The 14,534-nt window shown below is 38.8% G+C and overlaps 1 protein-coding gene across 1 annotated transcript; it reads right to left on the reverse strand.

Annotated features, from left to right (window-relative positions):
* Positions 1 to 1,217: 1,217 nt before the first annotated feature.
* On the reverse strand, positions 1,218 to 13,914 carry tbata (thymus, brain and testes associated; the record flags this gene model as incomplete). Its single annotated transcript, XM_081392685.1, has 8 exons — positions 1,218 to 1,267; positions 2,602 to 2,636; positions 4,323 to 4,458; positions 5,761 to 5,842; positions 7,308 to 7,478; positions 8,205 to 8,299; positions 9,441 to 9,602; positions 13,707 to 13,914. The coding sequence occupies 8 exons, from the start codon at positions 13,912 to 13,914 to the stop codon at positions 1,218 to 1,220; spliced, it is 939 nt and encodes a 312-aa protein (XP_081248811.1).
* Between the last annotated feature and the right edge of the window lie 620 nt (positions 13,915 to 14,534).

Here is a 14,534-nt window from a genome sequence, read left to right on the forward strand (position 1 = left end):
ACCACAACATGGCCAGATTGTGCTTTCAGTGATAGTCAATTTGCTCTCAAAGAAAATCGTTTTTCTTATTTCGGCAACAGTGTAACATGTGAGAACGCCTGAGTTTGTCACCATGGTTACATTTATTGAGAATAAGAAACAGATCAACAGCAGCTGCTGACTTACTCACCCGGGAAATAAGACTCTTACACGAGATCTCTTGAATATCTCAGTTGTTTGTCGTGGACAGAGTTGAGATTAAATGGAGATGTTCGCTGAAGTCTCTGGACTCTCAAATCAAATGTCAACAATATCAGAAAATGTGCTTGGATGTGCTGCAATCAAACATCATAGATCTTCGCATGATGTTATTGCCAGATCAATATTGTTTGGACTATGACATGCAGCAAGAAATAGTTTATCCAAAAATTAATATTAATATATATATATATATATATATATATATATATACTGTATACAGTATATACTGTATATACACACACACACACATATATATATATATATATATATAAATTACTCGCCCTCTAACTCATTGGAATGCAACAGGAGAAATAAATAAAAAAGTGTTTTCCATGAAATTACACAGTTTTTACTCTGCAAAAAAGGACACATATGCAGCTTTAGACACAGTAACATTAGTCTATTTGACTTGTGCAATACATGTTGAGTCTCCTAAAGTCATTCTTATTGAAAATCAAGACACTATTCACTTCAGTGAAAATCATAAAGAAGAAAGCCATATCTAAAACAGTATGAAGGCGAGTAGTTTTCAGTTTCAGGCTCAGTAAATGATGACAGAATTCAAATTTTGGTTTTAGGCTCAAAATAATGTGATTATAAAAGAAAATTATTACCTTATACCAATTTATAAATTGTGATTCCAATAACACAGCGTATATATTCTAGTAGAAATTATGATTGCAGTTAATTTTTGTGTTAAATTGTTTTTATGAAATCTTCCATACATTAAAATATTAATTGAGCAGTAAAGTGTCTAAATCGTTTGATTTACTGCTCGACTCATGGCATCACACACGTGACTCCCACAGAAAATAAATTAAACAAACGCGTACGCAAATATATGTATATGCTTTATTAGCAATAAATGAAAACTTAACATTGCATTACACTATGATTATTACAATAATGCAACTGCTAAAAGAGAAACTATTTCAGTAACATGACATTAATATGATGCTGTGCTGATCGCAGCGGTGTTACGTGTCTTCTGGGTACAGCGTGAGAACTTCTGCCTCTCCGATCCGCTCTAGAACAGAAAGAAATGCTCAGAGAAAATAACATAACATTCTGAGAAGATCCTGAGAATATTGAGAACATTTTGAGAACATTATGAAAACTTCTTGAGAACATTTTGAGAACACCCTAAGAACATCCTAAAAACATTCCGTCCTGAAAAATTCTGTGAACAAGCATAAAACCATTTTGAGAACATTTGAGAACAACCTGAAAACTTCCTGAGAACATTCTGAGAGAAAACTTCCTGAGAACATTCTGAGAGAAAACTTCCTGAGAACATTCTGAGAGAAAACTTCCTGAGAACATTTTGATAACAAGCTGACAACACCCTGAGAACATCATAAAAACATTCTGAAAAATTCCGAAAACTTCCTGAGAACATTCTGTGAACATCCTGAAAAATTCCAAGAACATCTCGAGAACACTCTGAGAATAGTATAAGAACAACCTGAGAACATCCTGAAAACATTTAGAACATTTTGAGAACATTCTGAAAACTTCCTGAGAACATTCTGAGAATATGCTGAAAATGTCCTGAGAACATTTTGAGATCATTCTGAGATCATTCTGAGATCATACTAAGAACATTCTGAAAACATCATGAGATCATCCTGAGATCACAGTGAAAACATTCTCAGATCATTCTGAGAACATCCTGAGATCATACTGAGAACATACTGAGATCATACTGAGAACATTCACTATACTCTATACAGTACATTACACTAGAAAATCTGATCAGGTTTCAAAACAATAGGCATCATAGACTTGCTGACTTTGTAAATGTTTACAGAGGAAAACACGTGTTTCATTGCTAGGAGACGCATGACAAACGAACAATGTGTTCTAAAATCGGTTCAACATGTCATGTTTGATTTCCTGCAACTGAACGGATTCACAGTCTGTGATCATCAGAGTCTGTGTTCAGTGAGCGCTGTGATTTTCTGTGAAATTTGTCAACTCTGACCGACTGACCAAAATGTGAGTACGAGTGTCGGCTCTTTCAGACTGCAAAAGTAGAAAGTGGACACTTCTGTTCCAACTCCACTCACTCAACCCAAGCGGTGCCAGGTGTTTTTAAGCACAGCTGAAATTAAACTCTCCAGAGGAAGCCTGGTGTAGGCGGTAAACAGTCAAGAAGCTTACTAGGTTTTGAAACAGAGCCAAATTAAGTTTTAATAAAAGCTTCGAGCAATATTACTGTTTACTGTCAAAACTGCAGCCCATGTGAAGTCATGAACTCGAGTGAGCTTAGCTTACTCTCTCACACTGACAAACAATGGTGTATTAATGCCATCACATGACACACATCAGTGGACAATACGTCTAATCCAGAAACCTCACCTGGTTTGTCCTGTAATGCCTCCGCCGGATATGAACTGTGCAAAACGACAGATAATAAACAATCAGAGAGCCTCATAATGATAGTCATATGATCACATGCTGATAAACACTTTATAATATTGTTTCATCACTATTAAATAACTGCACAGGAACACATTATTAACATTCTACTAACTAACAAGACACTATAATTAACAAATTCATAAGTAATAGCACTCAACTGAATCTAGTGGTTCACTATTAGCTATTATCTGTCAGAATACATTACTATCCAAACATTACTAGTGATTTACCATGATCTTCACTTTACACAGTCCGCTGCAAAATCAAGATATGTTTACTTGAGAAGCAAAATTGCTTAAGATGACTTGTTTTCTTAAACTAAACATCACAATTAAGTGAGTTTTTGCTTAAAACAAGAACAAACATCTGTCAGTGTTGTCAGAAAAATAAACTTAATTCAAATGGAAAACACGATTATTTTCTTTCTCCACTGGCAGCTATTTGTTCTTGTTTTAAGCATAAACTTAATATTAAAATGTTTAATATTTATACTGATACATTTGTCAGAAAACAAAACTTCTTTTCATCTTGATAAATGTATTTTGAGTTAAGAATGTTTAGATATTTGTACTGAAAAAACAAAACAAAAAAAAACACGAAAATACTGAGTAAGAAAATCATATTTTGCAGTGTAGAATTAATTATCCATTCACATTAATTATGAAACTGTATGTAGTTTCTTAAAATAACAGTAGTTACTGATTAGCTAATAGTGAACTACAGAGGGCTTTAACTTACTAATTTGTTAATCAGAGTTTATTGTTAGTTATTACACAGCAAAAATTATTTTTTTTCCTCAGTATTTTGTCTCGTTTTCCAGTACAGATATCTAAACGTTTTTAAATCAAGATACATTCACTAGAGAAGCAAAATGACTGAAGATTTAAGTCTTGTTTTCTGAAAAGAATTAGACATGTTTTAGGCATAAACCCACTTAAACGGTCTATATCTCTGCAGCAGATCTGAGATTCACAGATGAGATCATTAAAATTACACTGTTATGATAGTTTGATTATAAAGTATATTTGAGACTCTGACTGTGAGACTATAGCTTGAATGAATCCCTTTTCTTTGCACGACACATTGACATTACAGAACAGAACGGCTCTTTCGTTGTTATCCTGAACATTGTATAAGCATTCGTTTCATGTAGAACGTAAGAGAGGCTGTCGGGAGCGTAAACGTCACATACTTTAGATTTTCCCGACAAAAACAACCCGAGTCCTTCACATAAAAATCAGGCTTTCAAAGACAACATGGGAAGTCGAGGGAAGGTCTCGTTTATTTTAAGTTTCTGTACAAAGTGTTCACACATTGGCCATAAAAAAGCAAAAAATGTATTAATATTGATACATTTTTCAGAAAACTAAACTTAATATCTTATGCATCTTGTTAAATGTACAATAGTCAACATTTGAAGTGGATCAAACAAGTTAATCAAAGTTGTCCTAAGACAAGAACGGGTATTGTTCAAAATTCATGTAGAACTTTGATGAAAGGTTTTGATCCACTTCAAATGTTGACTACTATATTTCGATTCAGGAAAGATACTAAAAAAAGTTCGAAAAACATGTTTTGCAGTGTAGACTGTTAATATTGCATTACGCATTTCTCCATTAATGATGGACCAGGATTGTAAGAGATCAGTAAAGGCTCACCTGGTGTTCGTGAGGAACACGTGATCTGGCAGATCTTCAGATGTCACGGGCAGAAGTGCAGATCCAGACGTGTGCGGGGTCACGGAGATGGAGTCGGCCATGGCTTGCTGGAGTAACCCCTGAACCAGCTCTTTCTCTGACGCACACACACAGACACACACATGTAATGAGCCGTCATTAGCACTCATCTGCAGACCTCCGCTCAGAACCTGTGCTGACCTGTGGTGTTTGCACTGCACGTGTTTTTGTTGAGGATTTTAAAATGAGGAATATCATAACCAACTTGAATGAACTGAGGCAAACATGCATTTTTTTTCTCATTAAAATATACATGCACACAACGTGAAACCTAACAAACCGTAAAAATGTAGTAATCTGTTCTATTTGTGCATACGCCTTTGCTACTCATGCAGAAAACTCAAGTTAATAAAGTGGAAAGACAGAAAATAGTCAAACAAAGCAAATGCATGATTTTATTAAAGCCGCAATGCACTCTGGGAAGCAGCATAGTGCTGGTGGCTCAGAATAATTAGTAAAGAACACTCAAATTTCTAACCCAGTCTTTCTTTTCAACTTGATTTATGTAATGCACTTAAATCTCTCTAATTTCAGCTTGTAAAATTCAGCTGTCATACTCAAGTTATCTACACAAAGTTTTATTAAGCTTTATAAACGCAAAAATGAAGTGCTTTAAATGCACATTTTAAGGCAATCGGTTTCCTCAGGGTTTCTAAGTAATGTAATCTTATTGCCATTTACAGGTTTCTTTATCAATAAGTTGCAAACATGTGATGCATGAGTTCACAAATTGCCATTTAATTAAATTTAATTTTCCTGGCTCAGAAATTATCTTTGGTGGTAGCTTACACACACTGATGCTTGAAAATGGCTCATTAGTATTACATAATTGCAATGAAATTATTGGTTACAAATTTTACAGTAACTGCATTAAGTTTATTAATTTATTAAGTTTATTAAACAAGCTTAAGCATGTTTGCTTAAGTTAATCAATCACAAAACCATGGTTAATGTTCCTGTGGAGTGGTGAACCGTCTTACAAAAGCAACAGAAAACAAGCTGTTCTCCATCAAATGTGCAGCGCACGGATAAACGTTGGGGTTATAATGTTCTGGAACAGGGTTATAAATAAGCTGAAACCACTCTGAGTTCATTAGTCTTAGGAAGGTCAAACAAATTAGTTTGGGAGATGTGGACCAAACTAACGCAGCTCAGCCGGGCCTTGTCCGCCTTTCTGCGGATTCCGTGGGCGGGATTATTTAAATGAGTAACATTTATACGGCAGAGATAAGTTGAAAAGGTGGAAAAGCAGAATAGGACCCTTTAAAGGTCTTCAAATGCTCTTCAAAGCACACTCTGCATCGGGTAATTATTTGGTTAACGGCTAATAAATCAAATCAAATGAAAGGGCAATCTTCACCTTTGTCACTCGCCAGCAAAAGCCAATGCTGAACCATGGAGAGAGAATCAGTCTGCAGGATCTGACACAAGAGCTCCAGCACCTGAGAGAGTGTGTGTGTGTGTGTGTGTGTGTGTGTGTGTGTGTGTGTGTGTGTGTGTGTGTGTGTGTGAGAGTGTGAGAGAGAGAGAGAGAGAGAGAGTGAGAGACAGAGAGAGAGAGTGAGTGTGTATGTGTGTGAGAGAGAGAGATAATGTGTGTGTGTGTGTGTGTGTGTGTGTGTGTGTGTGTGTGTGTGTGTGTGTGTGTGTGTGTGTGTGTGTGTGTGTGTGTGTGTGTGTGTGTGAGAAACAGAGAGAATGTGTGTGTGTGTGTGTGTGTGTGTGTGTGTGTGTGTGTGTGTGTGTGTGTGTGTGTGTGTGTGTGAGAGAGAGAGAGAGAGTGAGAGACAGAGAGAGAACAGTGATATCAGCAGCTTATTCCAACAAGACAGGATAAAACCCAGCTAACCAAATATTTAATATATGAAATATTAATTAAATATTTGATTTGCTTATTAAATCTCGTTGGCATGCCGTCTGTGTTCTGTTTTCATATTCGCCATATATTAAATAGGAAATTAGCAAACAAGAAGAGCTTCAGGAGCTGCGCTCTGAATGGATTATTACTGCATGCAGTATATAGATTTTCAAGTCAAGTCATCTTCATTTATACAGCGCTTTTAACAATGTAGATTGTTCCAAAGCAGCTTTACAGAGATACAAGGATAGTTTATAGTAACAGAGATTGTTTTGGCTTTATAGCAGTTCTTGAATAAAGTTATTTTCCAAAGTTATTTAAACCAGCTCAGACCAGTTTAAACCAGCTCAGACCAGTTTAAACCAGCTCAGACCAGTTTAAACCAGCTCAGACCAGCCAAACACCAGCTTGACAAGTTTAAACCAGCTCAGACCAGTTTAAACCAGCTTAGGCCAGTTTAAATCAGCTCAGACCAGTTTAAACCAGCTCAGACCAGCCAAACACCAGCTTAGGCCAGTTTAAACCAGCTCAGACCAGTTTAAACCAGCTCAGACCAGCCAAACACCAGCTTAGGCCAGTTTAAATCAGCTCAGACCAGTTTAAACCAGCTCAGACCAGCCAAACACCAGCTTAGGCCAGTTTAAACCAGCTCAGACCAGTTTAAACCAGCTCAGACCAGCCAAACACCAGCTCAGGCCAGTTTAAACCAGCTCAGACCAGCCAAACACCAGCTCAGACCAGTTTAAACCAGCTCAGACCAGCCAAACACCAGCTTGACCAGTTTAAACCAGTTCAGACCAGTTTAAACCAGCTCAGACCAGTTTAAACCAGCTTAGGCCGGTTTTAGCCATTTTTTCCAGCTGGGAAAGGAAATTGAGTGCATTGCATTGAGAGTAAGAGTATCAAACATATTTCTGTTTGACATTTTTGTTGTTCTCAGTTTGGCCTAGTGCACATTCACTGAACAACTTTGGATGAAAGCTATAAACTCTGACATGAACGTGTTCAGAAAGCACTTGAAGGAAAACAAACAAGAGCAGGCGTGTGACCTTGATCTCCACTCCTTCCAGCGCGTGTGTGTGCCGTCTCTGTAATCCCAGACGCTTGTGTGCCGTCCGGCTGCTGCGTTTCTTCCCTCCCCAGGACGAGGCCGGGATGATCCGACCGGACTGAGCCGAATACTGAGTCTTCCTGCGAGGAGCTTCCTCATCTCGGGCTTTCTGCGAGTTTATTCACGGACAAACACTTCAGTGCTCAGCCTTATCTTATAAATACATCTGCTTCATTCAGCATCATCTAACACAGGAGGTTTCAATCTCTTACATGAAACAAATCCACAAAATATGACGGACCCCCATCCGAAAATTTTTAAAAAGTCAACTATATATTTTCCAGTATAAAGATTCAATGTATGCTCTGAAAAAATATAAATATGTCTGAAAATGTTTCGTCAATTAATTCTACTCATTATAACACTACACTGTTAGATGCATTATTTATTTATTTGCTCATTTATTTACTTATTTTCTTATATAATCTATTTTTTATCTCATTTTTGAAGTATTTTGCATTTTACTCCAAGCCCTTGTTAATATCTGACCATGTTACAGTCTGAGGAAATCTGATTTCTCAAAACTCCTGTTTTCCTGGTTTTGCGAGGCGTGACATGCCGATGTGATGTAAAAGCTGATGTTTGATGTGGGTGTTATATTTTTAAACTGTGGCTTTAAAGCTTTGCGTGTGCATGAATCACACAGAGCGTTGGTCTTTACTGCGGTACTGAGCACTGCACACTTCAGACGAGAAGTTTCAGCTCAAAACGCTGCATTCTCCGCTGATCATTTGTTTGTGAACATCATCTGTGCATCACTCAGAGTTTCAGTCATTTGTGAAGCCCAGTACAGTAAGTGAAGCCTGCTGAAGCTGAGAGGTCATAGGTCAAGTACCTCTTTCTTGTCATTGTGGGTCTCAGCGGCCGCTGAAAGACTGACTTTAGTGGCCAGATCCTTCAGTTCCTCACGCCAGCTTTCAGAAATCAGTGCTGTGGAAAGACAAAGATGGCTGATGAAGAAACAGAAGCAAGAAGAAGAAAAAGGGCAAGAAAACAAGCAATGATGATGTACACATGCATCCAGTCATTTCTCCTCGGAATAGTCTGAGATGTGGCCTGGAGGTGCACTGGGGAAAAAATGGGGTAGGAATTTTTATTTGTATTATTTTTTTGTAGATTCAAGTTAATTTCACAAATAATAATAATAAAAAAGTACTGTACTATTTAAGTACTGCCTACTCCAATAATCTGTTTTCAAGCCACAATGCATGCTAGGAACTCATGCAATATTGTTAAAAGAAAAAAATTAATACAAAATCAATATAAATAATAAGTTCTAAACTAAGCCTTGAAATCTTGACAAGCAGTTCTTATATAAATATAAATATATATATAAGGTCAGTCACTTAATGGCCTCTTCAGTGAGCAAATAAGAAAATATCTAGAACTGCTTGTCAAGATTTCATATATTATTATTATTATTATTTATTTTTTACTTAAAGGTATTCATAATGGTGTTCATAAAGGTATTCATAATGTATATGGCAATGCACTATATATTTTCATAAATAATTGTGACCAGTTAAAATGCATTATAATACTTGCAGATTACTTGTTAAATCTAGAAATTGGTTATTTGTCATGTTTTAATACATTACTTTCTAAAGGTGTAACATAAATATTATAATGTATTATAACGGTTACAATTATTAATGAGATCATAATGCATTATAATGTGTATTACAAGGCATAATTAATGCATAAAATACAATAATGCATTATATATAAAGACTTTAACTAAAGTGTTACCAAACATTTTTTTTGTTACTGTTGTAAAAAAATCTTTATTTTGTTTGAAGTTTCAAATTTTGTTTTAAAACAAAAGATTATTCATAAATTATTATTATTATTATAACAATAAATATACTATAATAAAATCACTACTATAAATACATTTTTATAAATTATTAATTAAAATAAGAAAGAAAAACTCTGAAGCATTCAAAACTCAAAACAGTTCAGGTATCACAAATGAGATTTAGAAGATTTTCAATGAATAACTTAAGTGCAAGTCTGTTCCTTTTACACACTCACACACGCAAATGTGTGTGTAACACAGCGGTTTCTGTACCTGCTCGCGGTCCGGAGCGATCCGAGCCGATCTCAGGTGTGAGAAACGCAGATGAACGGCTCCCACTGACACACACTTGACTTTTAATGAGTGGATGTGGACAGAGAGGAGTGAAGCCGTACCAGTCGTCATTCACCATACACACCGGCTTGCCGTTCAGCCCTGCGGAAAGAAGAGACCGTGTGCTTGAGATGTGGCTTTACTCTGACTTTCATCGCTCCTGGCCTGGATTCATGCGGCGTAACACACACTGAACGCCTGCTGTGACTACAGGATTATTCACAGGATTAAAGTCAGGCTTTAATCAGATGCTAAAGGAAATGATCACAGGTTCTCGGAGGCGGAAAGTTATCAAAGAATCCAGCTGTGATGAAGGTGCATGAAGGCCTACGATGTGTGTGTGTTGTTCTGGCGCAGTTGCACATCATCAGAGCTTTGCATGAATTTCCATGTGATCCGAGGCCTGTGTGTGCCTGATGTTACAGCGATCTTAATTGCATTTCATGTTTCAGGCTGAATTAGTGAGTTGTTGGCAGAATAGAGAGGGCTTTCAAATACAGACCTGCACATATTGACACTTCCTCGCATTCAGTGTGAAAAACACTGCGTGAGAATGAAAATCAGTCGCGCTTGTTCACAAAGAAGTAAAAGCATATCTGTTTATGCAGGACTTCATCATTAAAGTCACTCAAAGAACAGATTAATATGCTGCCAGTGTCCACATGTGACGGGCGACAGGGCGTCTGAGAGATGCGGTTGCCTTTATGAGGATAATAAGGCCTAAAACCACACAAAATACTTTCACTGTCAGGATTCCTGCTACTATCCTCTGATTCTCGAAGGCTGTGACAGCATGATAAAGAAATAAACATGGATAAATCTTTACTGCTTTTATTACAAAATATATTTCTCCTCATCTTTATCACTCATTATGAGTCAACACTAAAATCATACATAAATCTAGTATTCAACTTTAAGAATTAATGAATGGTTTGAAACGGACTCCATCTATATAAGAAAATCTGTGGAGCTTAATCATATTTTTCATATCACACATGTATTAAATGTAGAAGTCATTTTGTTTTGCTGGTGTTGCTGAACCTATAAAATGAGAAATATGATCTAAAAATCTCTGTGACTCATTCTCATTTGTTAACATGAACTAACAATCCGTCCTTTGGATGAGACATAAAAAAACCGAGGTCCTGACACTCTGTGGTCATTAAAAATCCCATGGCATTTCTCGTAAAGAGTAGGGGTGTAACGCCGGTGTCCTGGACACATTCCACCCACTGGCCCTTACCAATCATGGCCTCCTAATAATCCCCTTCCATTGAACTGGCTCTATCACTCTCTCTCCTCTCCTCCTATAGCTGGTGTGTGTGTGTGTGTGTGTATGTGTGTGTGTGTGTGTGTGTGTGTGTGTGTGTGTGTGTGTGTGTGTGTGTGTGTGTGTGTGTGTGTGTGTGTGTGTGTGTGGCGAGCGCACTGGCGCTGTTGTACTGTGGCTGCCGCCGCATCATCCAAGTGGATGCTCACACTGGTGTTGGTTGAGGAGAGACCCCCTGATATGATTGTAAAGCGCTGTGGGTGTACAGTAGTCAGGGACGGATTATGACTTGTAAAGGCCCTGGGGCCAGTTATCTCCAAAGGCCCCCCTCAGTTCGATAATAAAATCGTTTTTTGATAAATATAATGCACAATGTTGTTGGTGAAGACAGGGCTGCCAAATCTCACGCATCGTGTTGACACTGTTCTCCGTTTTTTCACGCAATGAAAAATCCCGAAGCAAAGAGGCCACTGACACCAACAGACAAGACAAGGCAGGTTACTTTTGATCAGACGCGGCGTCAGTCGATTTTGAGGGGGAAACCGGACAATAGCCTGCTATGTAAACCCCCGAAATCATAAGTTGTTATTTCATTGAGCTCAGGGCCGGATTAAGAATTTCCTGTGCCCTGGGCAACAAGACTCAAGGCCCCGGCGAAAATTTGGATTTCTCTGATCTACATATGTGCAATTTAGGACTTTTGAAGGCCAAAAAATGATAAGAAATAGGCTAGCTTTAAAACCTTGTCATTAGATTGTTTGTCAATACCTGCTCTCTCCTCATCTTCATATTTCTTTTTCTCTCAGTCTTCTTATCCTGGCCTATTTCTTCCCCTCCTAAAGCTGAACTTAGTCTTTTTTCATTTTCGTCTGTGTCAGTGACGAAAGTAAACAGGCTCAACTGATATTTATACGTTTTATGAATAATTTTCTTAGACATGTTAATTTACTCAAGGCTACCAGGAAAGCTGTAAACCTAAGTCAGTATTGTCATTAGGAACCTTCTGCAAGCTTTGGAATTTGAAAACGTCTGTTTTTAAATGTTAAAAGTCATTTTAAATAATACACATTATAGACTACGTTTACCGCAGTTGGTGGATTTGGCAGATGTTCCCTTAAGCATTGTGCACTGTGGAAACGCGTCAAAGCATTCTCAGGTATAATTATGAAGCATTAATGCACGAATGATTTTGAATGAATATTTTCATCATGTCGATATGCAATGGTCACATAATGTTAAAACTAATCTTGCTATTGATATCTTTGTTAGACTACCAATCTGACTTATTTAACTTACAATAGAGAGAACAGGACTGGCACGAATCTCTTGCTGGAAACTTTGATTAACAGCTGATATCATCATCATAACCTTAAATGCTAAATTCAATGTGCTCTACCTTAGTATTGTTCTAACTTAGTTATGTTATGTAAGGACATAAGATCAGCAGATCTTTATTGTTCTATTGTTAATGGGTTTTCTGAACCAAACTGGATTGCGTGGCCTTAAACCCCAGGGCCCCCCCGGGCTTCTGGTAGGCAAGGGCCCCTGGGCACTGGCCCCATAGGCCCGGTCAGTAATCCATCCCTGACAGTAGTACATATGAAAGCGCTATATTAATGCCTCATTCATTCATTCATTCATTCATTCAACAATGAACAGCATTTGTGAATCTTAGATCATGTAAATTTCAACATTTACTAACACATTTTTAAATTCAAAAGTTCCTCTGCGTCTGTTTTCAGGCATTCCCGCTTGTGTCTCTCCAGCGCTGGAAAGATTTACTAATAATAACGTGGGAACGAAAGCTCTTGCCTGATCAAAACCCAGTGATATTCCTCTGACCTTTTCTCTTTTGTAATGTCTCTCAGCCATCTCTCTTTCTACAGTTAAATCTCCCTCTTTCTCTTTCTCTCTCTCCTCCCCCATCATGAGTGGACACGCCCCCTACTGCTGATTGGCTCACTCTCTCTCCTCCCCATCATGAATTGACACGCCCCTACTGCTGATTGGCTCACTCTCTCTCCTCCCCCATCATGAGTGGACACGCCCCCACTGCTGATTGGCTCACTCTCTCTCCTCCCCCATCATGAGTGGACACGCCCCCTACTGCTGATTGGCTCTCTCCTCCCCCATCATGAGTGGACACGCCCCCTACTGCTGATTGGCTCACTCTCTCTCCTCCCACATCATGAGTGGACACGCCCCTACTGCTGATTGGCTCTCTCTCTTTACTCCCACATCATGAGTGGACACACCCCCTACTGCTGATTAGCTCAATCTCTCTCCTCCCCCATCATGAGTGGACACACCCCCTACTGCTGATTGACTCACTCTCTCTCCTCCCCCATCATGAGTGGATGCGCCCCCTACTGCTGATTGGCTCACTCTCTCTCCTCCCCCATCTTGAGTGGACACGCCCCCTACTGCTGATTGACTCACTCTCTCTCCTCCCCCATCATGAGTGGACATGCCCCTACTGCTGATTGGCTCACTCTCTCTCCTCCCACATCATGAGTGGACACGCCCCCTACTGCTGATTGACTCACTCTCCTCCCCCATCATGAGTGGACACGCCCCCTACTGCTGATTGGCTCACTCTCTCTCCTCCCACATCATGAGTGGACACGCCCCAACTGCTGATTGGCTCTCTCTCTCTCTCTCTCTCTCCTCCCACATCATGAGTGGACACGCCCCCTACTGCTGATTGACTCACTCTCTCTCCTCCCCCATCATGAGTGGATGCGCCCCCTACTGCTGATTGGCTACAAGTGTGTGTGCTGTTTCTCAGAAATCACTTATGCTGCAATTATGCACATTTTCGCATATGCTCAAAAAGCTGTGTGACACTTAACAGATTACAAACACAAGCATAAACCCATTATGAATGATGCTGCAGAACAGTACTGACGAAAGTCTGTGTCCGCGGAGCGGCTCACCTTGCATATGCCTGACTCTGTGTGGATGAGGATTGTGTCTGGAGAAGAAGGAGTGATGGCTCAGCGTCCCGAAGCGAAGACTGCCTCTAGTGGAGGTCCTGCTCGTGCTCGCGCTCGCGCTCGCGCTCTCAAACACGGGCTTCTCATGTTTCTCAGACTCAGGACTCTTCTGCAGATCTCCATTCACTTGCTCATCTGACGTCTCCATTATCTCTGCAAGGAAAAGTCCAAGGTCATGTACAAAATTCCAAATGCTCATTCCTTTTACAGCAGCAAAATATTCACCAGTTAGACAAGCTGAATACAACACTGGAAAAACTGCTTCACTCGCAGAAGGAAATGTCATGTACTTTAACAGACAGTACTTCGTCATTTTAGCGATTGAGACACAAAAAGTTCTCTTAAAGATTTTAGAAGTCTTTTTTGAATATGTAATGTAACTCATTTATTAGGCTACTTTATAATGCTCTGCTCACCTCAGGTCACTGTGTTTCTTCTGATGTTTGCTGTTGTTGCTTGGAGACTCTGAACAAAGAAACCCTGAAGCTCCAATAGCAGAGCAGACACCGCTAGAACACATCGACCACAGCGAGTTTTCATTGTTTTAAGCAACTTTGATTTGTCCCGAGTTTAAGTAAATGCATTAACCTTTAATTTTGTGCTCTGAAACACACTGAGGCTCTTCTAATAGCTTATAAAACACAATTTTTTAGGTTATGTTATAAGAAATCATGGTAACACTTTACAATAAGGTTCATTAGTTAACATTAGTTAATGTATTATCTAACATGAACTAACAATGAGGATTAATCTTTGTTAATATTAGTT

The sequence above is a fragment of the Scardinius erythrophthalmus genome (genome assembly GCF_964197995.2).
Source record: "Scardinius erythrophthalmus genome assembly, chromosome: 18".
NCBI classification, from domain to species: domain Eukaryota; kingdom Metazoa; phylum Chordata; class Actinopteri; order Cypriniformes; family Leuciscidae; genus Scardinius; species Scardinius erythrophthalmus.